Here is a 23012-nt window from a genome sequence, read left to right on the forward strand (position 1 = left end):
CGTGGCTGTCTATATAAAGGTACAGTTTGGGTTACTTTTAGAACTCAGTTACATTAAGATACCAGAAACAAACAAGCAAACATGCCAAGAACTGATAGCATATTGCTGTATAAGAATGCTTCTAAACTGATATTCTTCAATGTGTAAGATAGAAGTCATAAAGTGTATTGTCATGGTGATAAAACAGGAGCCCCCACCTCTAGTTCTTTTTTGGTAGGTAATTGCAGGGTTATATTATGAATTCTTTTTACCCTGATAGAGGAGAAGTAGCAGGATGGCTTCCCATGGATGTTCATTACCAATTGATTGATTCTCACCCTGGTGAGACAATAATCTTTGCTGTGCAGACACCAGCAGAGCCTGCTAATAAATAAAGTTCTAAAACAGAAAGTCTCGGTTAGTAAAATTCATGGTTTTAATGAGACATTCTTTGAAGGAAAAAAAAAACAAAACAAACCATCATTGTGTCTTAGAAAATCACTAGCCACAGGTTCCTATGTAACCTTATACAGAATAGTTTACAGAATGTCTGGCCTGGGCTTAGTGGTTCCTCTTCTTGTCTCTATCAACTGGCTTGATTAGCCACTCTCTGAAAACCACCATGGTCTTGGGTAGCTTCTGTTTTTCGTGTTAAATACCTGAAAAAGAATTAGAACTCTCCTGAGTTCCTCCCATCCCTGAGGTTTGCCAAGTTTTAAAGATTTACCCATTTGGAACGACCGGTGTGATTCTAGGTTAGCATTCTTGTCTCTCCAGATCAATGTCTATCTATGTTCAAAAGACTTAGAGAGGCTTTATTTAACACTCCTCATTGGACCCTCTTTACAGGTGTGTAAGTTGGTGTCCGTGCTTAGCCTGCTTATGACCTTGTGTTTGTTGTCTGCAGGTACCGCATGTACAGGAAAAGCCAAACAACAGGCTTCCCGTCTCTAATTACAATCTTCTCGGCACCAAATTACTTAGATGTGTACAATAACAAAGGTAAGTGTGACACCTTGGTGGCGTTCTAAGAGGTCTGTGCCTTCATGCTTTAACTGATTTTGACCTATGTGTTAACATTTTTTAATTAATTTATTCTTTACACTCCATATTCCATTCCCCACCCCCCCATCCATCCTCTGACTGCTCCTCATCCCACACCTCCTCCTCAACCCCCCACGTGCATGCCCCCAGCCACCCCCCCCACCTGACCTTTAAACTCCCTGGGGCCTCCAGTCTCTTGAGGGTTAGGTGCATCATCTCTGAATGAACACAGACCCGGAAGTCCTCTATTGTATGTGTGTTGGGGGCCTCATATCAGCTGGTGTATGCTGCCTGTTTGGTGGTCCAGTGCCTGAGAGATCTCGGGGGGTCCAGATTAATTAAGACTGCTAGTTCTCCTACAGGATGGCCCTTCTTTTCAGCTTCTTTCAGATATTCCCTAATTCGACAACAGGGATCAGCTGCTTCTGTCCATTGGTTGGATGTAAATATCTGCATCTGACTCTTTCAGCTGCTTGTTGAGGGCAGTTATGATAGGTCCCTTTCTGTGAGTGCTCCATAGCCTCAATATTAACATTACAAACCGTTCTTTTTTTTTTCAATCCATTATAGAAAGGGGTTCAAATATTCAGAGGTGGAGTCCATGCACTGATACTTTTAAAATATTTTCTACATTTTGTTTAATGTATAGTAGAGATGCTATCTGCTCTCTGATAAATACAGACTTTCTAAGGAAAAGAATAATCATTGGAGGCAACTGTAAGTCATGCTCCTTTAAAAGGTGACATTTATATACTTATGTGCTATTGTGTTTGCTCAGCAAAGGCCTGTCTAGCCAAAGAGAAGTCACAGCTTGAAGTGCCAATTATATTTATTGAGCCCCTGTTGTGAGTCACTTTCTGGGCTGAGCAAGTGCAGTGGATTCAATTCCTTAAAAAGAATCTTCAGCTTCAGGGTAACTCCTCGCTGATGCTCACCCTTCCACTATACAAAGTGAGCGCCTGTAGCCAGTTGTTCCCTCATAGAATCACTCCACCAGGATGTCGTGAATCACGATACTACCCACACTCTACACAACCCACTTTCTTGATGAAATTCCCTACCTGCTTTCTGAAACAAACAGGGCAGCCAGAGGGCATCATGTCCTTCCATAAGCAAAGGAAAGATGGAGGGGTAGGGATCTTCCTTTCTCCAGAAAGTTGTCCTGATCTAACAATGACTTGCCCTACCTTGTTTCACAGCGGATGTAAAATGTGGAGAAAGGATTAGGTCTAGTAGTCATTGGTCTGGGTGTTATGGAGGTCATGTCTCTGAGTGTGAGTTTTAGATATTAAGAAAAAGTGAAATCAGTCAAATAATGTACGAGGTTCAGGCAGGGCAGGGGGAAAGGCACCCTTGTTTCTGAGCATCTTTGAAACTGGAATTCCAACAGCCCATAGACTATAGCTAATGTGATAGGTATCCTCTTACAGAACGTGGCATCCAGGCCTTAACCGTGATAGCACCCAGAAGCCAGACTAGGCCAACTTCCTCAATGGGACAATTGAATAAATAATAGTGAGAAACAGGGAAAGGGGATTCATTTCCATGTGTCCATATCGGGAACAGGGACAGAGAGGTCTACTGGCCCTGCCCTTCCAAGTGCATCTTTAGGGTCCTGACATGAAACTGAGGGTAAGAGATATGTATAGTGAAGCTGTCCTGGTCACGGTGTGGTCCAGGCCGTGATTGCCATCTGGCTCTGGCTTCTCTTACAGGGTGATCTGACAGTTGTCAGCACTAAGTGGATTCTCTTTCCAGGGCACACGTGTCCCCTCTGGCTAGCACCAGGCTTCAGCTTCTTGTTCTTCTCCCAGCATGAAATTCCTGGGGAAATTCAACAGTGTAATAGCTCCAACATGGTGCATAAGTGTGCCTTTAGAATAGCTTCCTTCCTGACAGGACAGTTACACTCTTACCCAGTGCCTGGAGTCCAGGATACCCTATAAAGGCCTTGACCTCCATTATCCCCAAGTGTCTGTGGACTACTTGACAGCTTGCTGCATTTGTTGGCCTTATACACTCTACTTTGTCTGCATAGTAAGTACTTTCTCTTGCTCATAGCCAAACCCCGATCCCCATAAGTTGTAATGCTACCAGGAATCATATCCCCTTACCCATCTCTCTGTATGTGTCTTTTACCTGCAGTAAGTGGGTTCTATGCTTAGACCTTCGCCTCAGTCCAGAGAGTGAGGAAGGCTAAATGGTGTTTACTATAGCCACATAACCTTGTCTAAGGCCACACTGACTGTGACAGGCCTTCCTCTGAAGCTAAGGAGGGTGGATATCCATGGATATCCGTTCCCAGGAAAGATGTGCTGTCCTTAGAGAGGCAAGAATGCCCAGTACAACAGAGCATGTTCTCTGCATGCTGTGTGCTCAGAGGCAGTGCATAAAGCAGGGTGTGGGGATTTACTAATAGTGTCTCAACTAAAGGGAGCTACATGAAATGTACCCCACAAGAAGTAATTTGCTGAATGGTTAGAGAGAGCCTTGTTTAAAATTTTGATCTAGGCACAAAGAATGCTCAGATTTTGTAGGAAAGATATAAAAAGTAAAGACTAATAACTTTTTAAGCAACAAGCTTATTTTGAATTAAGATAGTAAAAGCTAATTATTTGAATTAGTTAGGTAAAGGTTTTCATTGTTTCTCAGGGCGTGGACACTGGCCAGAACACTCACCACCATGTTTCTGTAATCTACCTTAAGTGTATAAATTATCCATATCATGCTGGAGTATTTCAGTCAGCTTTCTACTAAACCTAAGGAGCAGTGGGCGGCACACACTTGTCTCAGCACTTGGGAGGGGGAAGCAGTCTGATCAGGAGAGCAAGGTCATCACCAGCTAGCACTTCCTAGCCTATCCTGGGCTACAAGGTATTATATTACAACAAAACAATAGACAGAAAGTACCAAGGAGTACAGTGCCTCCCCCAAATACTTTCTGGACAGTCGCTGGCTGGCAAATAGCACTGACAGTTAAATAAAATCTAACCTATTAGAATCAAGGCAACTCCACGTCAATCCATAATGTCCTTAGACACTTCTCATTCTCCTGTGTAGCATTGTTTCCTGATGCTGATAGCTGCTTCTCACATGCTGGCTATGTCGCCTCTTTGTGCGTAGTTCCGATGTGACAAGCCAGAGACTCGGGCACAGAAGGGGGGGTACTCCGCAGTCTTTGAGACTTCTCTGGATCTTTAGCTCTGATCTCTTGCTGTGGGTAAGCCACGGTCCTTCAGGAAGAGGGTAGAACTGTTTTCATTCAGGGAACCTTTTCATCAAGCAGAATTCCTCTCGAGAGAAAAGAGAGAGTGAAAGGAATAAAAGAAAGATGTATTCTTCCGTAGGAACATAATGTCAAAAGACTTTTGTGTCAGATTTCTGAAGCACTTTAAAGCTATTATGCTGGAAGCTTATACAATATATGGGGGTGGGAGTCCATTATTCGCTGCTGCCGTTCAGAGTGTTGATTTGAATAAAATCGATGTTAACTAGAATTTTAAAAAGCCATGCAATAAAATTGAGTTGCAAGACTCTCTACCACGTAGTCAATGGAAGAATAAGTCCTTATTCTTATTCCCTGTCAGTTAATCGTTGATAGAGACGATAACCACAAAGAACATTAGCTGTACTGTAGCTAGTGGAGCGACTGCAAAATAAGGCAATTTTAGGACTAATGCTAGCTGTGATCAGATGTGTGTGTAACATGCAGTCATTCCCGTTAGTGTCTTCCTCTTGCCTGTAGTTAATCGGCAGCTTTTGGAAAGTTGGTGGGGCTAAACATCTCACCCTGTGGTGGCTCCCTCGTTCACTAAGCCATTGCCTGTCCTTTCCCGTCTGCCTTATCACAGTTACTTTCTCACTCACCCTGAGTATCTTCTCCCTTCACTCGGACAGCTTTTGCGAGATGCCAAGGACAAAAGATGGACACTTAGATCCCAATTATCCTAGCCTGCAAGAGGTCTGTTTACATTTACTGGATGGGCATTGGCAGCTCTATAAAGTGAAGGGAAAAATATTCTGTAAATGATGAATGGAGCTGCTTTGGGGTTGCATGCTGCGCAACATGGAAATTCCATCGTCGTTTCGTAGTTCCTGTTATCCGCTGCCACATGCTAGTGCATGGCTCCTCGGGAGCTGCCAAGAAGATGGTTGTCCTTCAGCTGTTCATTTACAGTTTCACCACACAATACACAACACATCCCCTTCCTTCTTTTATAACCTGCAAAAGAAAACTTTAGCAGTTCTCCAACTTACTACCCAGAACAAATTTCAAGTTTACATCTAGCCACATATCTCTTCCCATTTAGAATAATTTGCTCACACCCCTATACCCATTTCCGTAGAGTAAATGCACTCAGAAGAACACAGCATTTCCACCCCTCCTTGTGTTTATTCGGCTCTGTTGTGTTATGTCATTGTTAGAGGCCAGTTGTTAGGGTCATTTCAGAGAAGTATTCACTGGAATCTATGTAGACATTTCACATGTGGGAAACTCATAAAATAGAAAATCACATATTAAGACATAAGATCTAATACACCCACTACATATTTTAATTAGTTAATTGTGTATGTATGTGTGTTCGAATACAGATGTGTGCTTGCTGTAGGATAACTGTGGCAGTCAGATGAAGGCTTTCAGGAGTCACTCGTCTCCTGTCCCCTTGTGGGACCTGAGCATTGAACTCACATCATCAAGACCGTGTGTCAGCACCTCTGCATGCTAAGCCATCTCACCAGCATCTACTCTGCATTTTAATCGAATCACTCCATATAGAACTCACGTGCCTTGGCTGGAACAGCATTCCCACTTCTGCAAAAAGCACCACTGCCTAAGCAGTGTAGCCAGTGTGGGAATTACAAGCCTCCAGCAAAGTAATACTGCAAGATACTTGCCTTACATTGTTCATTGCTGATGCAGTTACTGAGTTTCATTTTTCCAGATTGTATAGAGTGAAGTATTCTGAAAGTGCAGTGAAGAAACATAATGCATTTGTAAGCTAATTTAACAAAGTGTTTTAAAATTTATTTTATTTAAGTATATGGGTATCCTGCCTGAGTACATTATCTGTGCACCATATACCTGCAGTACCCAAGAAGGCCAAGAGAGGGCATCAGATCCTCTGGAACTGGAAGTACAGGTGGTTGTGAGCAACCATGTGGATGCAGAGACTCCAACTAGGACCTCTGGAAGAGCAGCCAGTGCTCTTAACCACTGAGCCATCTCTCCAGCCACTTAACAATTTTTACAGTATCCCCAAATAATTCTAATAAGAGTAATAAGAGCCAGTTTTATTGATCTGTTAATTGTATAAAATGAGCCTGAGAGGTTTTCTTAGCGAGAGGTACATACCCATTCTATCCAAATTTTGTTTTTGTTTTTCACTGATTAAAATTTTTATTTTATTTAATTTTTTGAGTTGCGATGCCACTTCTCCATCATGTTGAACCCTGAATCTTTCACACAGACCCACTATGGAGTGCTCTTTTGCTAGTTGAACAAGAACAGTTGGGAATGCACGCTTGACACACTAAATGCATTTATGATCAGTCCAGTGATTGATTAGATTATTACTCTGGGCCTACTAATCTAGTATTCTCCACACATCATTTAACACAGAAAAAAAAGGCATAACAATATATAATCAATGGGTGGCCGTTACTGCAGACTCCTAGAACGTCTTGACCTTTCCCCCGTGGTGTTACTCAGTCTTGCGTTCCTTTGCTTCCCTGGAGAATGGTGTTGCTGGTAGGTAGGAGGCCATGTGTAACAAGGTAACCATGCCCAGGAGAGAGTTACCTGTGTGCAGTTACAGGGCAGCCTTTCACTTTCTAGGCTGTGCCAAGCCTCCAGCTGGAGTTTGTGGTGGCCTCGGGTTGTCCCTGTGGTGGCATCCTTGTTCTGAGTCACTATTGAGTCCATGGACCTCATTTCCTTTCTGTGCTGACACAGTGCCTCTTTCCTCACTCCCGCCTGGGCCTTGCCTGTAGACTTCTGCTTGTGTATAATTAGCTCTGGCTTTATGTCATTTGGAAACGGTCTTTGACATTTCCCTACTCCCCTTTCCTGCCATCTCCCCTCATATTATTTATGGCCAATAGTAGTAAAGAGTCTTTGTCTTACTCATTGCATAGAAGAGACTAATCATTAGCCTATGAGGAACTCTGTGTTGGGTACTGGTTCACAGAGTAAACCAGTTTGATATCTCATACTAAAGAATATCACTGTGGTTAAATTACCTGGAATCTGAAGGCTTGAAGTCTAACTCGACAATGACATGAGCTTGCATTTTGCACCTAAGTGTGTGAGGGGCCTGCAGAGGCTTTCTGTCACCACATGTAGTACTACCATGGCTTGGTTAGTTACTCTTCGCCTAAGTCATTGATGGTCTTACAATCTTAAATGAAAAACATCAAACAGAACGTAGAAAGGAAACCAGAAACTAAAGGTAGAGTTAGGTTTAGAATGCAAGGGACCGTGGAATCTGTTCATATGAGGCACGGTATACTGTGGAGAAGTGTGCATGCCTAGAATAGACATGCATCTATTTACATAATAATAAATGGAAATCATATGGCCCGAAAGTAGTCATTAGGAGAAGATACACGGCATCTCTGACAAAGTCAGAAAGCCTTTTCCTGTGGTATAGTGCTCAGGTCATAGACTGCTCCTAGAAAGTATTGCAAGCACACGGGGCTTAGCTCAGGACTTTTCCTTCCAGTCTTTTCGCCTCCTTCTGTGAAGGTAGGGCTTTGCAAAGGAGCCTGTGCAAAGGGGATGGTGATGCTAGTTTGTCCGCCAGAGCATCCGTAGCTGGAGCAATTGGAAGGAAATCACATCCCGGATCTGTTAATGCATTTTTTCCTGTTTCTGGATAGAATATGGTGATTGTACTTCTAGCAGGCCGCCATTTGTATCTTTCACATTCTTATTGCTTTTCTCTCCCTCTCCTCCATCTCTTTAAGACGGAAGGAGATGATCAATTACAGATAAGGAAATGAAAGAAGTTAACAAGGGTGAGAAAAAGAATAAAATTCAAGATGTTTGCAGTCTCCCTTTGGATTTTGATGTTCTTGCCACTTGTTCTTGCTTCATTACCAGCTTCTCTGGTTCTTAATATAGATGGGGAAAGGTGTTGATAGCTTTTATTATTTCATGAATGAAACTTGTGTGTGTGTGTGTCATATATGCGCGTGCATGGATGCATGCGTAAACCCCTTGGTTCTAAAGCTCTCACTATAATCCAGAGATGCAGTGCATGGTGAGGCATTGCAACAGCATAATGCATATGCTATATTCCTTGGGCTCCACTGGATATTAAAAGCCAGTGATACTACTGAAAGTACTAGAGGATTTCAGCTGAAGCTCCATAGTAGAGTCTTTTCCTTGTTTGACAGCGTTACAATAAGTAAATAAGATCCATTCCACAAGCAGGACAGAGCCCTTGGTTGTCGCTTTTAAATGTACAGAAACACGCCTCTGAAGATGGAGTCCTGCGGGTGTAATAAAAACGACTGCACTGAGTAACTTGTAATTCTAAAATGAATTATTCTGACATTGCAAGAAGAGTGAGCAGGGCAGCTCCCACGAGTGTTCGGTTCAGATTCTTTCCATTGCCTTAGTCTCTTCTGGCAGATTTTCACACTGGCAGCTACGTGAGAGAACCATTTGTTCTGTTCTGTCTGGTCACCTTAAGTCCTGGCGAATAAGCTAAGGCCCACAAACGTGTCACAGTGTCTCTGCATCCCTCTGGGACAAAGCATAAGTGATGGGTGGGCTTAGGAACTCACTGGCGGGATGGAGAAGCTCCAGCGTTGTAGACAGGACATGTCTTTGCTGTTGTTGTTTCTTTGTTTCTTCCCAAAGTCTTAGCAGGTGTTCTCCAATTTTTGTGGAAATACAGTCATCTATATTATGTTCACTGCACTGGGTGGGGGGTGCTTGTGTCTCAACTACATCAGAGGAACCTGCACGGCTAGGACTCCAGTTGCATTTTGTGACAGTGACAGTGAAGAGCGGGAGTCAAGGAAGGAAGAAGGTGTGGGAAGCGGAGGATGAAATCTTAACTGTGAATTTCGTGATTGTAGATGCTTCCGGCTAATTGGATTTGTTTTTTTATGCATTGTGATGATGTGTAGTTATTGTGAAAACCACACCAAAATCTATGAGTACCTTATAAATACGGGATTGTTCAAAGGATTCTCTCACAAATATGTCATGTTGCTGGAGAAAAGAACACCCGTTGTACTTCTGCATTTTAAGTTAAAGATTCATTTTTTTTAATGCAGAGAATAAGGAACAGCCCAGTTAGCAATTGTCTAAACAGTTACTGAGAACACTGCTCACTCATCTCATTAATATTGAAGTTTTTCTTCTGAAAGTTTGTTAACACCACTCACATGGGAACCAGATCCCATAGAGCTGCTGGATCAGCAGTTCTCAATCTGTGGGTCATGACCCCCAGAGGAGTCACGTATCCTGCAGATCAGATATTTACACAATGGTTCATAACAGTAGCACAATTATAGTTATAAAGTAGCAACAAAATCATTTTATGTTGGGGGTCATGAGAGCCTGAGGAACCCTGTATTAAAGGGTTGTAGCATTAGGAAGGTTGGGAACCACTGGTCTAGATAAACCCACTTGTTCAAGTAAGGAAAGTGAGCCCTAATGTAAAGACTTTAAGTGGCCCTGAGCATCCTAAATAATTATTTATAGAATATATTACTAACTGTCCAGGCGCATGGCCTTCCAGACTTGTGCTTGTCTCTATGGAGTGTAATGTAGAAAGAAAAGGAGTCTGTCCAAATTCTGATAGGCATTGAATGCTTTGGGTCTTTATGGTAAGTGTATCTATACTAGGTGGATGATTTGTATTTGGGCCAAACTTGACATTTACTGGTTTGAAAGTGTAGGTGAGTCACTCACTTTACCTCTATGCTCATTCTCAAATCTTGAGAAGCCTTTATTGAACCATTGTGGTTATAAAGGTCCAAACCAAATGCCCTGCTGCGCCTACAGGCTAAGTGAAGCTACTGTAGAAATGCATCATTCCCATGGTAAATAGATGAAATGGGCAGTATTAGCTTCTGCAGGGGGTACTGGAGTAAACTGTGGTGAGCCCGTGTTGCAACAACTCCCTTTTTAACTCCCTGCTCTGCAGAACACAAGTTCTCCTCAAGTCACTCATCAGGCTCCTCAAGTCACTCATCAGTTCTCCTCAAGTCACTCATCAGATTGTGAGTTTGCATCCCATTTCACAGCAGCTTGTGCTCTGGCAAAAGTTGAACCATCTTTAAATATGAATACCACATCCAAAGTTAAATTAGTATCACCGCTAGGACTAGCCTCCGTGCATGCATAATTTATGAAGGACAGCAGGGAACAGTGGAACAGGAGTGGGTTTCCTGACAAGGAAGAAAGGGGGTGAGATGTGTCAGTTTGGGGTTGCATGATCTGAGCAAGTTGCTCCATTTCCCTGCTGCAGTTGCTCTGTCTGCAGCTATGGGGACACCACACACACACACACACACACACACACACACACACACACACACACTGCTTCCAAGATCTTTTGGAATCAAGTGAAATATTATAGAATGCTTCTCTCTGTTCCCCATCTAGGGCAGTGTTAATTGCCATACACTTAGGCCTGGGAAGCAACTAGGAACGGACCCTAAGACCTTCTGAGAATACACAATCCACAGATGCTCAAGGACCTTTCATAAAATGGCACAGTGCATGCTTACCTTACACACATTCTCTCCCATCACTCATAATGCCGTATACAATGACAGTGTTCTGGGAGAGGTTGCTCTGCTTAGTTGTTCAGGGACTGATGGCAAGAAAGAGAAGTTGGCGCATGTTCAGTATGCACACACTTTTCCTTCTTATCCGACCTTTGCATGAAGGCCTGGCGTGGTCTAGAGCAAAGGCCAGCCACCCTTCCTTCCTTTTCCCCTTCGATACCACCAACCTGAAGTTAATAAGAAGTTGGGGAGGAGGACAGTGAAGTGGCAATTACTCTGAAATGACAGGCTTGAGCCTTAAAAGAATTTTTTAAAGAGATATAAAAACAAATGCAATGGTAACAAATTCTAAAAAATCATTAGCATGAATCTTTTGCTCAGCTAGTTAATGTCAGACACGAGCAATACTTTGTCCTGAAGATCAGAAACACTGATATGGTAATTTGTCAAGGAGTTTTTATATTTTGTTTTGCCAAATAGCATGTTGCATAAATAACAGAACAATGCCAAACACAATTTCCAGAAATATATGCGGGATTCAGAATTCTACCAGAAAAGAATTTTTACTGCCCCGCTAACCTATACCATCTGTGTTCCCAAAGTGCCTGATTCTCTTTTCTGGGGCTCTATTAGTCTAGTAGGTCTCAAATTCAAGGCAAAGGTCTCACTACACACAAATATGAGCTAACTGCCAGTTGCTGAAAGCAATAGTGTATTTAGAACGCGGCATAATACCTATAGTAGGCAAATCACAACATAAAACGCTGTGTCTGTCCTGGACTCAGATGCCAATCAAGCCTACCTAAGAGATTAATGGCCTTCCTGAGAAACAGTGTCAGAGACAGTCGTCATCTGGTGTGCATCCAGATCCAGGACACACAGGGTGAAAGCCACAAGTGTCTTGTGTGAAGGAGACCAGCAGGATGAGGTACCGTTCGCTTGAAAGAATACTGTAGGAGGAATAGCAGCATCCAAGTCAGCCTCTCAGATGGAGCCTGAGTGAAGTGGGACAGGAGACCCAAAAAACCTACAGCCTGTTTTATGATCCCTGTCCTTTAAAACAGGGGGAGAGGTTAAGCCAATACATATATGTGGAATAGCCCTCATCAAAGTTCCCTAACAAGTGCGGTATCTGTTGCAAGCCAAAGACTTTTAGAATGAAGGAAGGAAGATCATCTGTCTATCAAAGGGAACCAGAAAGGACTTCTCTGAGCTGATAACGTGGATTTTGGAGACAAGAAATGTTCCAGATGAAGGATTAGTTTTGAAAACATTGTTATGTCAAAAACATATATATATTATATCATATGCATGTATGATACAGTATATGTCTTTGACATAACAATTATATATACATATATGTATGTGAATATATGTATATATATAAAATATATTATATATATATATGTGTGTGTGTGTGTGTGTGTGTGTGAAAAACATATATACAAAAGGCTCTGCATTGCTGTGAAAGCTCAAACCCAAATCAAAGAATTTGATAGATACTAAAGGCTTTTGCTCTGTTATCTTTCATCACCTGCTATAGCATATTCCCCATATAAATGTCAGCATAATAGTACAACTTTCTGTGTATTCAACTTGTCAATGTAAACAGCCCGTTTTACATGACTCAGGATCTACTCATTACACACCATCAATACAACACTCGTCATGCTGGGGATGGGTAATAAAGACCATGTCTTGCATACAGTCAGGCAGGTTGGAAATGAGGCAGGATCGTTATTGAAGGGCTTTCATTCAGGGGGAACTATATTTGTTCTATGTCTTAAGGTCAGTGAGTGGAAAAAGCAGGTGTAAGTTCAACCTGAGTCTGTTCCATAAGATAATGCTGTCAATCAGTAAGCTAGGAGTCTCCACTGAAACACATGACTCAACTGTCCCTGAAATTACTCACAGAGCCCTGCTCATCCTGTATGCATTGACCAGGATCGGCACTTGAGTTTCCATATGCAGTTAGGAGTAAGAGTCATGTGAGAGTCTCTCTAGCCCACAGGTCCCACTCGGGGCAGAGAGAAGCAGGCAGCTTTGCTTCGGGAGCCTTGCTTGGCTGCTCCGTCCTATTCAGAAGTGGAGGCTGGAGTCAAGACTGTTACTTTATATGGTATTAAATCCAAATATCGTCCTTATTAATTTTAAAATTATGTAATTTATGTAACAATTGTGATTGCTACTGGAGGGAAGAGTTTGTTTTTGTTGAAAGAGAGCCAGAGACAAAGAGACAGAGATAGAGAGGCAGGGAGAATCTAGTCTCTGGAGAGCTTACTAAATTATGTCAGACTAACTTAGCATTGCTACCTTTTTTCTTACCATCAGAGAGTAAGGAAGACTAGAATGTTCCTGGCTACAGGAGGCTCTTGATCTGATTCCTGATAATTGCTTAACTACATCACAAAAATATTTTCCAAATGATAATGTCATTTCCAATTACCCCTCACACATTGTACAGGCAGTGGCATCCTCTAAGGAGTAAGGCTTAGGTTGATAAATCAGGAAATCGGGGCTGATGAGGCTATTTGTATTCATGGTTGGGAACTTAATTCAAAGAGTAGAATTTGCCTGATCCACTCCACATGTGTAAAGACAGAGATGCGTGCTGACTGCTGTCCTTCCTGACCATGCGCAATTACGGAGGTGCGCGCTGACGGGTGTCCTTCCTGACCATGCGCAATTACGGAGGTGCGCGCTGACTGCTGTCCTTCCTGACCATGCGCAGTTACGGAGGTATGCGCTGACGGTTGTCCTCTTGTGCTTTTATGTTTTAGCTGCAGTGTTGAAGTACGAGAACAATGTGATGAACATCAGGCAGTTCAACTGCTCCCCGCATCCGTACTGGCTCCCAAATTTCATGGATGTTTTCACCTGGTCGCTGCCATTTGTTGGGGAGAAAGGTATGCTGTAAAGCCCTGAGCTGTTCTTAATAAGACCTCCTGGGAAGTCAACGGAGAGCTGTTCTGTTAGCAGGAACGTTTGGACAGAAGCGGGATGGTCTCACGGTAACATTCACGGTCTGTACTGTGAGAGGAAGGATGGGACAGCTTGCCCTGTGGCTGGTGACCTGATGCAGTGAGTAGATTCTGAGCAAACCAGGAATATCGAGAATGAACACGGTCCCAGTTGAACAATGTGGCCTTCTCTAAAACACTAGAAATAAGGTGTTATCAGGGCTCCTATCTTTCCTTCTTACTCTTTGGTCCTATAGTCCCAAAGTCAAGTTTTATTATCACAAATTAGGATAGTCATGTTTCCCTTGTGTTTCTCACAATTGTAGGCAGCGCTTAGTGCCCACAACATGCAGAAGGGTAACATTTAACGCAGCAGACCATAGTTATTAAAAACAGAACAGTTTTCAGAATTGGGCTTTTCTGTTCCCTCCCCTACTCCTCTATTCCTACCATCCCCTCTTCCTGCCCCCATTGTCCCGTTTTTATTCCTTAACCTAAATTACAGAAAAAAAATGTATTGATTGATATATAAAGATAAATTTGCAAAAGCCAGGAGCCTCTGAGCCAGGAGGCCTAACTGACAGCCTGGCTCATTCCTCATGGAGTGTCCCTTGGTGGCCTCTGTGAAGATAAGTTTCCAAGCACTTAAGAAAGTCAGGTCTATGCAGAGTTTTAGAGAAAAGCTATGTGGCTTTTGAGCATCTACAAGACTTATGGAGACATTTTTAATTTATTTAACTATCTGATAATGATTCCACAGGCAAGTACTGAGTTGTCGGTAGAAAAGTTTTCTCTTACGTCCTAATAAGTCACAGGTGCCTTGTAACAGTGTCCCAACCCATGGGACTCCATGCTCGGGGTTCCTACACTGGTCAATGCCAGCATCCCAACAGGCTCAGCTGTTGCCTGCTGTGGACACTGAAGCAGTCTAGATCCTGACAACTACCAGGCATGCTAGAACACCCTTTAGGGCAGTCTGGATCCTGACAACTACCAGGCATGGTAGAACACACTTTAGGTGGGCAGTTTCTGTTAATTATTCAGATTTTGACCATATTTTATGAAAGAAATCAGTGATATATTGTAAGACATAATTCGGCTTTGAAAATTAAACTCTAGATCAATGGCGTGGCACCTCTGGCGTTTCTCTCTGTGTGTCTTTGGTTCCTAAAGAATATTTCTTAAAATGTTGTGTAACCTTAAAAACAGCTTCTGAAGATGTGTGGGCCTATCATTACCTGCTTGATAAAACCCAACCAAATTTCAAGAAACATTAAACATGATAACATGCACATTGCTAGGAAAGAAGGCCGCTCACTGTTCCATAAACCTATTACCATCTATTTACTTTACTAAATTCTGGTTCATCTCAAAGTATCTTAAAACCTTATTTTTGGAAATCAAATTTAATGATATTTCTGTCAACATATTTATTTCTTAAAAAAAAATCAATATTCCCAAATCTCCTTCAAATACATTAGCTCATCTATCGGCCGTTTTTATTAAATACACAGCTCCTCACCTGTCACGGACGGAGTCTCCAGAGGATTAGACAAATTAACTGAAAGAGATCTGGCATTCGCTCAGTCTGCTCAACAGAAGTCTGTAATCTAATCTACACCGGGCAGCATCATTGCGAAGATAAACACAAAATTCCAAGACAGTTCTCTTCTCCCTTATAGATTTACAGGGTATTCTCATCCAGCATTTGTTGGCCCCCCCCTGCACCCCCCCCCCACGCACACCTTCTATTGACCTATATTTAATAAGAATTAGTAAGGGATTTCATAAGAATGACATCATAATTTTATTTTTAAAAGCCTACATGGGATTAGACAGCATGTTATCTCGTATGATGCGTAAAGGCAGATATAGATCCAGATGCTAAGGACAGGGATAGAGACATAGAAGTGACTTCATCTGAGATAAGCACGAGGCGCAGATGAGCGCTGACGGAGCAGTAGTTATGGCTGACACCTGGGGCTTGTCTTTCCTCTCTTCCATGTCTGGCTACAGTGACTGAGATGCTGGTCAATGTTCTCAACATCTGCTCCGACGATGAACTGGGGTCAGAAGAAGATGGATTTGACGGTGAGAGGCTAAGCTTTGCACTCATCCCATCTGCCCTGTAATTACGTAGGATCTCCATGCGAACCCTGGTCATGCATTTTTAAGATTTCAGATTATGTTTAAATCATAATGGTGAAAGTGAAAGCATTTTGTCTGAGGTAAGAAAATGTCAGAAATGAAACCATGAGAGGCTTGCCCTATTTATTACTTTGAAGCTGTTGTTGAAATGTAAACCATTTTAATAACCATCTTTCAGTTACCCACATTGCTATTTGATATACTTTCACCCATAACCTTTAACCTCCTTAAAAAAAAAAAAAAAAAAAAAACTATTTTCTAGCCCTCTCTCCTATCATTTATCTTGATGTGTGTGGTAAAGGAAGACATTTTCATGTGGGTAAGTGTGTGTGCTTAGGTCTGCTATCTCTAACAGTGCCCTCTGCTGTGTGCTCTTAGGTCTGCTATCTCTCACAGCGCCCCCTGCTTTCATCTGCCATTTCCACTAGCTGCCCCCATGTCTTTACAGTTTTCATTTTTTAAGCACTGTTGATGACCTCAACTGTTAATTCTTTCTGTGTATTAATATGTAAAGATGAATTCATGAGAGTCCTTAACTTATTTTGAGATTCTCTACGATAATTCAGTTACCTCCAAACACTAGATTTTTCTCCAAAGACAGAGAGGTGTGTGAGGTTAAAAGTAGAAGGACGATGACTGGGAGCCCTGGTGAAGCACCTGAAACGCATGGAAGAGACAAGGATGTGGCAAGAGTCGGAACACGCTAGAGCAAACTTTCTTCATGTATATTAGTACGTCCTACCCTGTGCAGGGTCCTTGGGATTCCTCAGTGCCTTGGAGAAAGCAGAATCTTCATAGAGGGACTGGGGTGGAAAGAGACGGTGTCATCGGAATAAGACATAATGAATAAAGAAGAAAGACAAAGATAGAAGTAGATGCTTTGATTAATTTAAATGAAGAGCCATTGAACAGCACTTTAGTAAAACAGGAGATGGTGGCCCTTTCTAAAAGTTAGTGTTTGGATAGCATGATTTAGTATTTTAGTGTATGAACTCTGATAACAGCTAAAAGCACAAAGTGTCTATTGACCATGTACTTGGATAAATAGTATAGACTATATACATATATAACTGATATATAATTGATATCATTAATAAATATAGAGATATAGAATTTATATATGTGTATATATATGTATGTATATATATATTACATATATATGCATTAAACACACAATTTACTGCTAGCTCTAGTATTTCTCTTTTCTACAGCTTCTCTCATCCCGTTTACCTCTCCTCATAAACTGTTTTCAGACACCTCATTGCAAAAGAATAGGATTGGGAGGAAAGTGGATGTAGAAGGAAAAAAATAATTATTAAGACTCTTAAAGATATTTTTAGATGTTAACTAAGCAAATGTGCCTAATGTCACAGTTTGTAGGTGTCTAGATTCTAGATGCTTCCCACATTATAGCCTCAGGTACTATGGTTAACTTTTCCATGGTTAGTGTTTCCTCTTAAAAAATAACATTTTCATAAATGGCCCAGACTTTTTAACTAAAGATTACTTTTTTTTTTTTAACTAAAGATTACTAACCAAAGATTCTGAATCGTAAACAGCAGTACAGACCCTTATGCCAACGTTTCTTTTCCCTACCTTCCTGTTCTCACTGTGAAGGCAGCCTTTCTACCCATCCCAAAGTTTCCGGCTGGTACACACTTCCAAAAGGAAGGCACACAAAAGAAAAGTCCAAGGATTTGATACAGAATATTAGGTGGCCCCGGAGCCATCAGAGAAAACCACCTAGAAAGCTAAGAACAAATGTCTAATTTTTTTTGGTCTCGTTTGATAAATAATGAGCAAATTTACAACAGTGTGGCAGGACAAAGGGGTACTATGGAAGGGAAACACCTAAGGAAGAAGGCAGGGAGCCTGTCTGTCCAGATGCGTCTTAGCCTTTCAGCATGCTTGCTGGGTGCCTTCAGAGGAATGGAGAACTTTCTAGGGCTTGCTTTGTGGGAGAGGCATCCCAGGTTCTCTGCTGGACACAGGCCTGGATGCTGAAGGAGAGAAGGCACAGGGAGGGATGGGAAGAAGTCAGAAAAGCATTGATTTGGAGGCTTATCCACTTTTCTTCAGTAATTATCATAATAAGTTCCATAATTTGGGATACTGTGTTCTGAATGCAGATATTTTCAAAGTTAATATTAGTTAGCATTAATATGATAAACTTCCCAGTAAACAAATCAACATGTTAGCCAAGTTCATCAGCCAACGTTTATAAAGTATACTTTGTGTAGACTAAGAACACGTGGTGGTAATTGCCTCCTAATGGATTCCAATAGCAAATGATTTGTTGAGCATCCGGTAGGTATCAGCCCTGTAAGATATCCCAGGTGGCTATGATTGACAGGCTGACCCAGCAGGGCTTCATGGCCTCACTGCTACTAACTGGTTATCCACTCTTTCTCAGTCGCTTACATGCAGAGATAGTTTGGGAGACAATCTGCTTTAAAATAATTAATTTCAGCCATTCTTGGAAGATCCCTTTTTCTTTCCAAGCACGTCCCACCACTCTAAAAGTTAGGGTGTGTCCTTCAGATCAATGCAGTATTGCCCAACGCATGTGCAGAGAGTTGATCTGGGGTGGGGGGGGGACCCAGCTCAGTCTCTCCAGGTGGAATTGATACCTAACTGTACATTCCTTCCCTGCTCCATCGCTGTCAACCGTTGTATCAATCGATACCTTTTCCTTTTTGAACAGCATCATTTGTTAGTTGAAGTCACTTCTGCTAGATGTACATAACCTACATGATCCGTGCTTCCACTTTTTCAAGCAGCATTAATACTTTTTAAAATGTTGGGTTTCTAATGAACGTGCTTGATCCCTCCATGTCATTGCTACACGTTTGGAGATGAGCAGAAGGAATGAAAAGCATTGCTAGCAACCTGAAGAAGGTATATACCATTTGTCCTTAGTGTCCTGGACACAACATACCCTGCTTAGCAGGAAGTTCTTGATTGTTTATCCTACTCTTTTCTTATCCTTACACAACATTGACCATTGATTTCCCTTAGACTACAGAGAATGCTCACACATTTCAGCATTTCTTCTGTGGATGTGATTATGGGAGGAGAGAGAACAGTTGTCAGTAGCCATAAGGGAAGATGCTCCCTGACTGATGGGCCTCCACAGCAAATGGTGGCATCATAGTCCCAAGTTTCCCTTGCAGAACAGCCTTCAAGTTTCCCAAAGGCACCCCTGAGCTGGGAAAGTTATCTAAGCTAATATGTGAGCATGCAGCCCTAAATTCTGATCCCCAGAACCCACTTGAAAGACAGGGGTGGTAACGCACACCTACGGTTCCAGCCCTGGGCCGTGAAGAAAGGCAAGTCACTGAAGCACGTTGGCCACCCAATAGAGACTAATCTATGAGCTTCAGGCTCCCTGAGAGATGCCAACCCTCAAAATAAAGGTGAAGAGAGATCAAGGAAGACACCTGACATTAATCTCTGGCACACAGCCACACGCTCACTAATACATTTACAATGCACATATATCTTTATTAAAGGAAGAGTGGAGGGGAGCTAAACAAGGAAAATTAAATCCCACAAGGGAAGGTGTTCTCTGCAGCTCATAATTGATTTCCATTGATAGAAGCTAATTCCTTCCTGAGAATGCTTAACTTGCTCTCTCCTCTATGGTGTCTCCATATAGAGGGTAGGAACAGAACATTAATAGGAAAATTCCAACATTAAATGGATAAAGAACATCCAACATCCTCTAGGACCAGTGCAAGATGGGCAGCTCTTACCAAGGTGGATGGCAGTTTCGGGGTCTGTCCTTATTTGAAAATTAAGCACCTTTAGATCCCAAGTCTGAAACAGATAAAACTGAATGCCAAATTCTCATTTCATGTTATGAATATGCCTGAAATTTAGTTCAGGTTTCAGAAATGTCCCCCAATAAGGGGTCAATACACAGAGATAAACGTTTAATGGCAAATATGTTCAGTTCTGAGTACTGTCCGTTTTGGACTGACCAAACAAGGTTAATCCTAGCAATTTATTTTATCATGACTCTGAAATACATAGCTATCTGCAATGCTCAAAAAAAACAAAAACAGCTTACAGGACACCCTGCAGCACTGTCATCTCTTTGGGATACAATAGCATATACTTGACTTTATTTTATTTGCAGCATCCTCAACTGTAGGGAGGCTTGCACGCCTGTCCCCCACCCCACCTCCATCCCATCTTCACCAGTTTAGAACCTGTCTATCATTGAGGGGTGGCCCTGGGCTCCTGCCAGGCTTTTTGTCTGTTTGCTACAGACATCAAAGAGCTCAATTAAAGCTCTTCCTTTGACTGCTGCTTAGTTTAGGTGGAGGACGCTTCCTGATGAGTGATTTATCTAGCCCTTCTCAGGATTCTGCCCCATACCCAGTGGCAACTAAAAAGTCAGGGGTAATAATAGGAGCTTGCAGCTCATGTTCCTGTCATATCAACTTGACTTCTAAGTGTCTGCAAGGCCTTCAGCAAGGAGGGATTCCCCGCATTGCCTTCCAGGTCTGTCACGTCCCCTTTAGGATTTAGTGATGGTGATGCTGAGTGACAGCAGCCGATACTTAAAAGTGTCACCCATCATTCTCAGTTACTGCTACAGAATAAACACTTTCATTAACTTTATCATTTTGGACAGCAAGGAAACAATTAAGGATGATTTGTTTTAAGGTTATTAGACAGTTTGGTGTGCTGTTGTTATTATCTATAGTCTTGAAGATAACCTTTTGGTGGATGCACTATTATTGTCCCTGTTTTTACGTAAGAAGCAAAGTCAAGTCTGTCAATGTAAAACCTAAAACTGTGTAGCTAGGAAAACAAGAATCTGAACACAGACTAGTTGATGCATCGCCTCTTCTCCGGTACTTGAGATGTCCAAGACCTAAAATTACCATTGTTAAGTCTCTTCCTTGGAATCAGTATGATGAGAAAGAATGAGAAAGCTAGAAAGAGAGGCAGGAGAGCCAGGAAAGGAGGAAGAGGGATAGTGCAGAAAAATTATATTTATATACTTTCATTTGTTGTTGTTAAATATGATGAAGGATATTTTTTTAAAGCTGGATTTTACACAGTCCTTTGCCCATAAACATTAATGCAGCACTTGAGAAGCTGAAGCAGGATTGTGAGTTCCAGGCCAGGCTGGGTCACCTGTTGAGTCCTTATTCTTAGCCCACAAAAGAGCAATGGAAGAGAAGGTTTTCACTATCCTGCTTCAACATCAGCTTCTCTAAGAAGCTGGAAGTGTTTCCTTGTGTGAAAAGTTTAGGTGTGTATGGCCACACAGAAAGGTCTCTGGTCACATCATGAGTCTCTCCTTGGCCTCTGCCTCACCACAAGCCGCCTAAAAAAGGGCTGCTGTGCCCACTGGCCTGTGGTGTTTGTCTTGTTCTGTTTTGTCTTGTCTTGTTCTGTTTTCCGGGTTGAGAGCAAAACACAAACTGCCTGCTGTTGTCTTGAAAAGTTTAGAAGACAGTTTACTGCCGAGGAGTGTCTTCTGAGACCCTAATTTATCTGTAGCTTGGCCTCTGTTTCCTTTCCATTTCTGATTTTGGATGATAAAAGACGAGCCTGCTTTCCATTAAGGCTTGATTCCCCCCCCCCCCCCGAATATTTTAGAGAGGCTCAAGACGATGACTCTTGGTTGGTAGTTATTCCTCACTTATGGAGAAGGCGCGCTTTAAAGAAGGAGTCGTAAATGATCCTGAAGAGGGGGAAAGCTGCCAGAAATGAAGACTTTTCAGCACCGAGGAGGCTTCTGTCCTGTTCATTACCACACCAAGAAAGCTGGAATGGCAGAGACCACCAGAAAGCTAGCGACAGATTTGTGAGCGCAGCACACCCGTTCATTTGGGATTTGCTTTTAGGCCTGAAGGCATAGACTCTGAGATCACTTTTTTTCCCCCTTAAATACTAATTATGTTTGAGGCTGTGATATTTGATAAGCCTCGCTAACAAGAAAAATGCAGAGGTGAAACTGAAATCCTGTAGCATAAGAAAGCATGAGAAGAAGACGAAAAGGAATGCATTTGAAGCCAAGCATAGTTCCGGGCTGCCCTGGAAAGACAATATTTAATTAGGATTTCTGTCTCTGCTTTCAGCTAGAGAGAAAGTCTCACATAGAACCTCCACTCCCCGCCACCCCCTGCCCCGTTCTTATCCACATGTTTTCCTATCCTATGCTGACCACAAGCGAGTCGTCAGCCACGGGAGCTGACTAGATTTCCCCAAGCTTCAGGGCAGCCATTTCAACTGTGTACCAAGAAATGGGCTGGTTTTGAACTACTAGGTAATTCCGTATATCTAATATTACAGATCTCGGAGTGAGATTATCTCATCTCACTTTAAAATGTCACACAGGGAGCTTTGTAAAGGGTAAAGCTAGGGACTTTAGAGCCTGGTATGGCATCGTAGTGGAGCCTAGGGAAGCCCTGAAAGACTTGGCTGTAGGGATTTTTACCAGAATTCTACTTATGTTCCATGACAGCTACTTGACCTCCTGCACATGACACCATTTGACATGCTAGTCTCGTGTAAATGTACGTGGGGACCCTAAGTCCTCAGGCTTTACCACCCGAGTCAAGGGATTATTTTCAGCAAGTATTGAAAGTGTCTAGATGTATTTTTTTTTTACTTTAAGAATCCTAAGTGGTGAATTATTTCAGCCTGAAATTTTTACTCTTGATGTCTCCTCTGCTTCATGCTTCATTCTGCCCACTCAGCCCTGTTCTCTTGTCTCTGATTATTTTATTTCCAAGCCATCCATTTTTGGTTTGCAATATAGGTAAGAAATCTCTATGCCCTGTAATAACTGACAGTTTGGGGGGGAACATAAAAATATTTGTTAATTGTTTCTTGTGTTTAATTTACAATGATGAAATCAAGCATGTGGCTTTGTGCATAGGCACCAGGCATATGGCCCCAGAATGTCTCAAGTCTTTATGTAGAAATATAAAACAGATAGAAGCAGACAAAGCTCCCTGGGGTGGCTATGTGGTTGTCCTTCTGGCTACACTCAAGCATACTCTGAAAACAAGTTGCCATAATGAAGGGAGAATTCTGAGGCCTGAAATCATGCATGAACACAAATAAAGGCTGGACAAGGGTGTAATTTAGGAACACCGTGAATTC

At 42.1% G+C, this 23012-nt stretch overlaps 1 protein-coding gene across 7 annotated transcripts in view; it reads left to right on the forward strand.

Annotated features, from left to right (window-relative positions):
- The window catches only part of Ppp3ca (protein phosphatase 3, catalytic subunit, alpha isoform), a 268014-nt gene that overhangs the window by 219836 nt on the left and 25166 nt on the right, over positions 1-23012 (forward strand). For all 7 annotated transcript variants that reach the window (XM_030252463.1, XM_030252464.1, XM_030252462.1 and 4 more), the window contains 3 exons: positions 887-981; positions 13554-13679; positions 15750-15824. In XM_030252463.1, the coding sequence (XP_030108323.1) occupies positions 887-981; positions 13554-13679; positions 15750-15824 (296 nt within the window). The remainder of the gene's footprint in view (positions 1-886; positions 982-13553; positions 13680-15749; positions 15825-23012) is intronic.

This window comes from Mus musculus, chromosome 3, assembly GCF_000001635.26.
Source record: "Mus musculus strain C57BL/6J chromosome 3, GRCm38.p6 C57BL/6J".
NCBI lineage: Eukaryota > Metazoa > Chordata > Mammalia > Rodentia > Muridae > Mus > Mus musculus.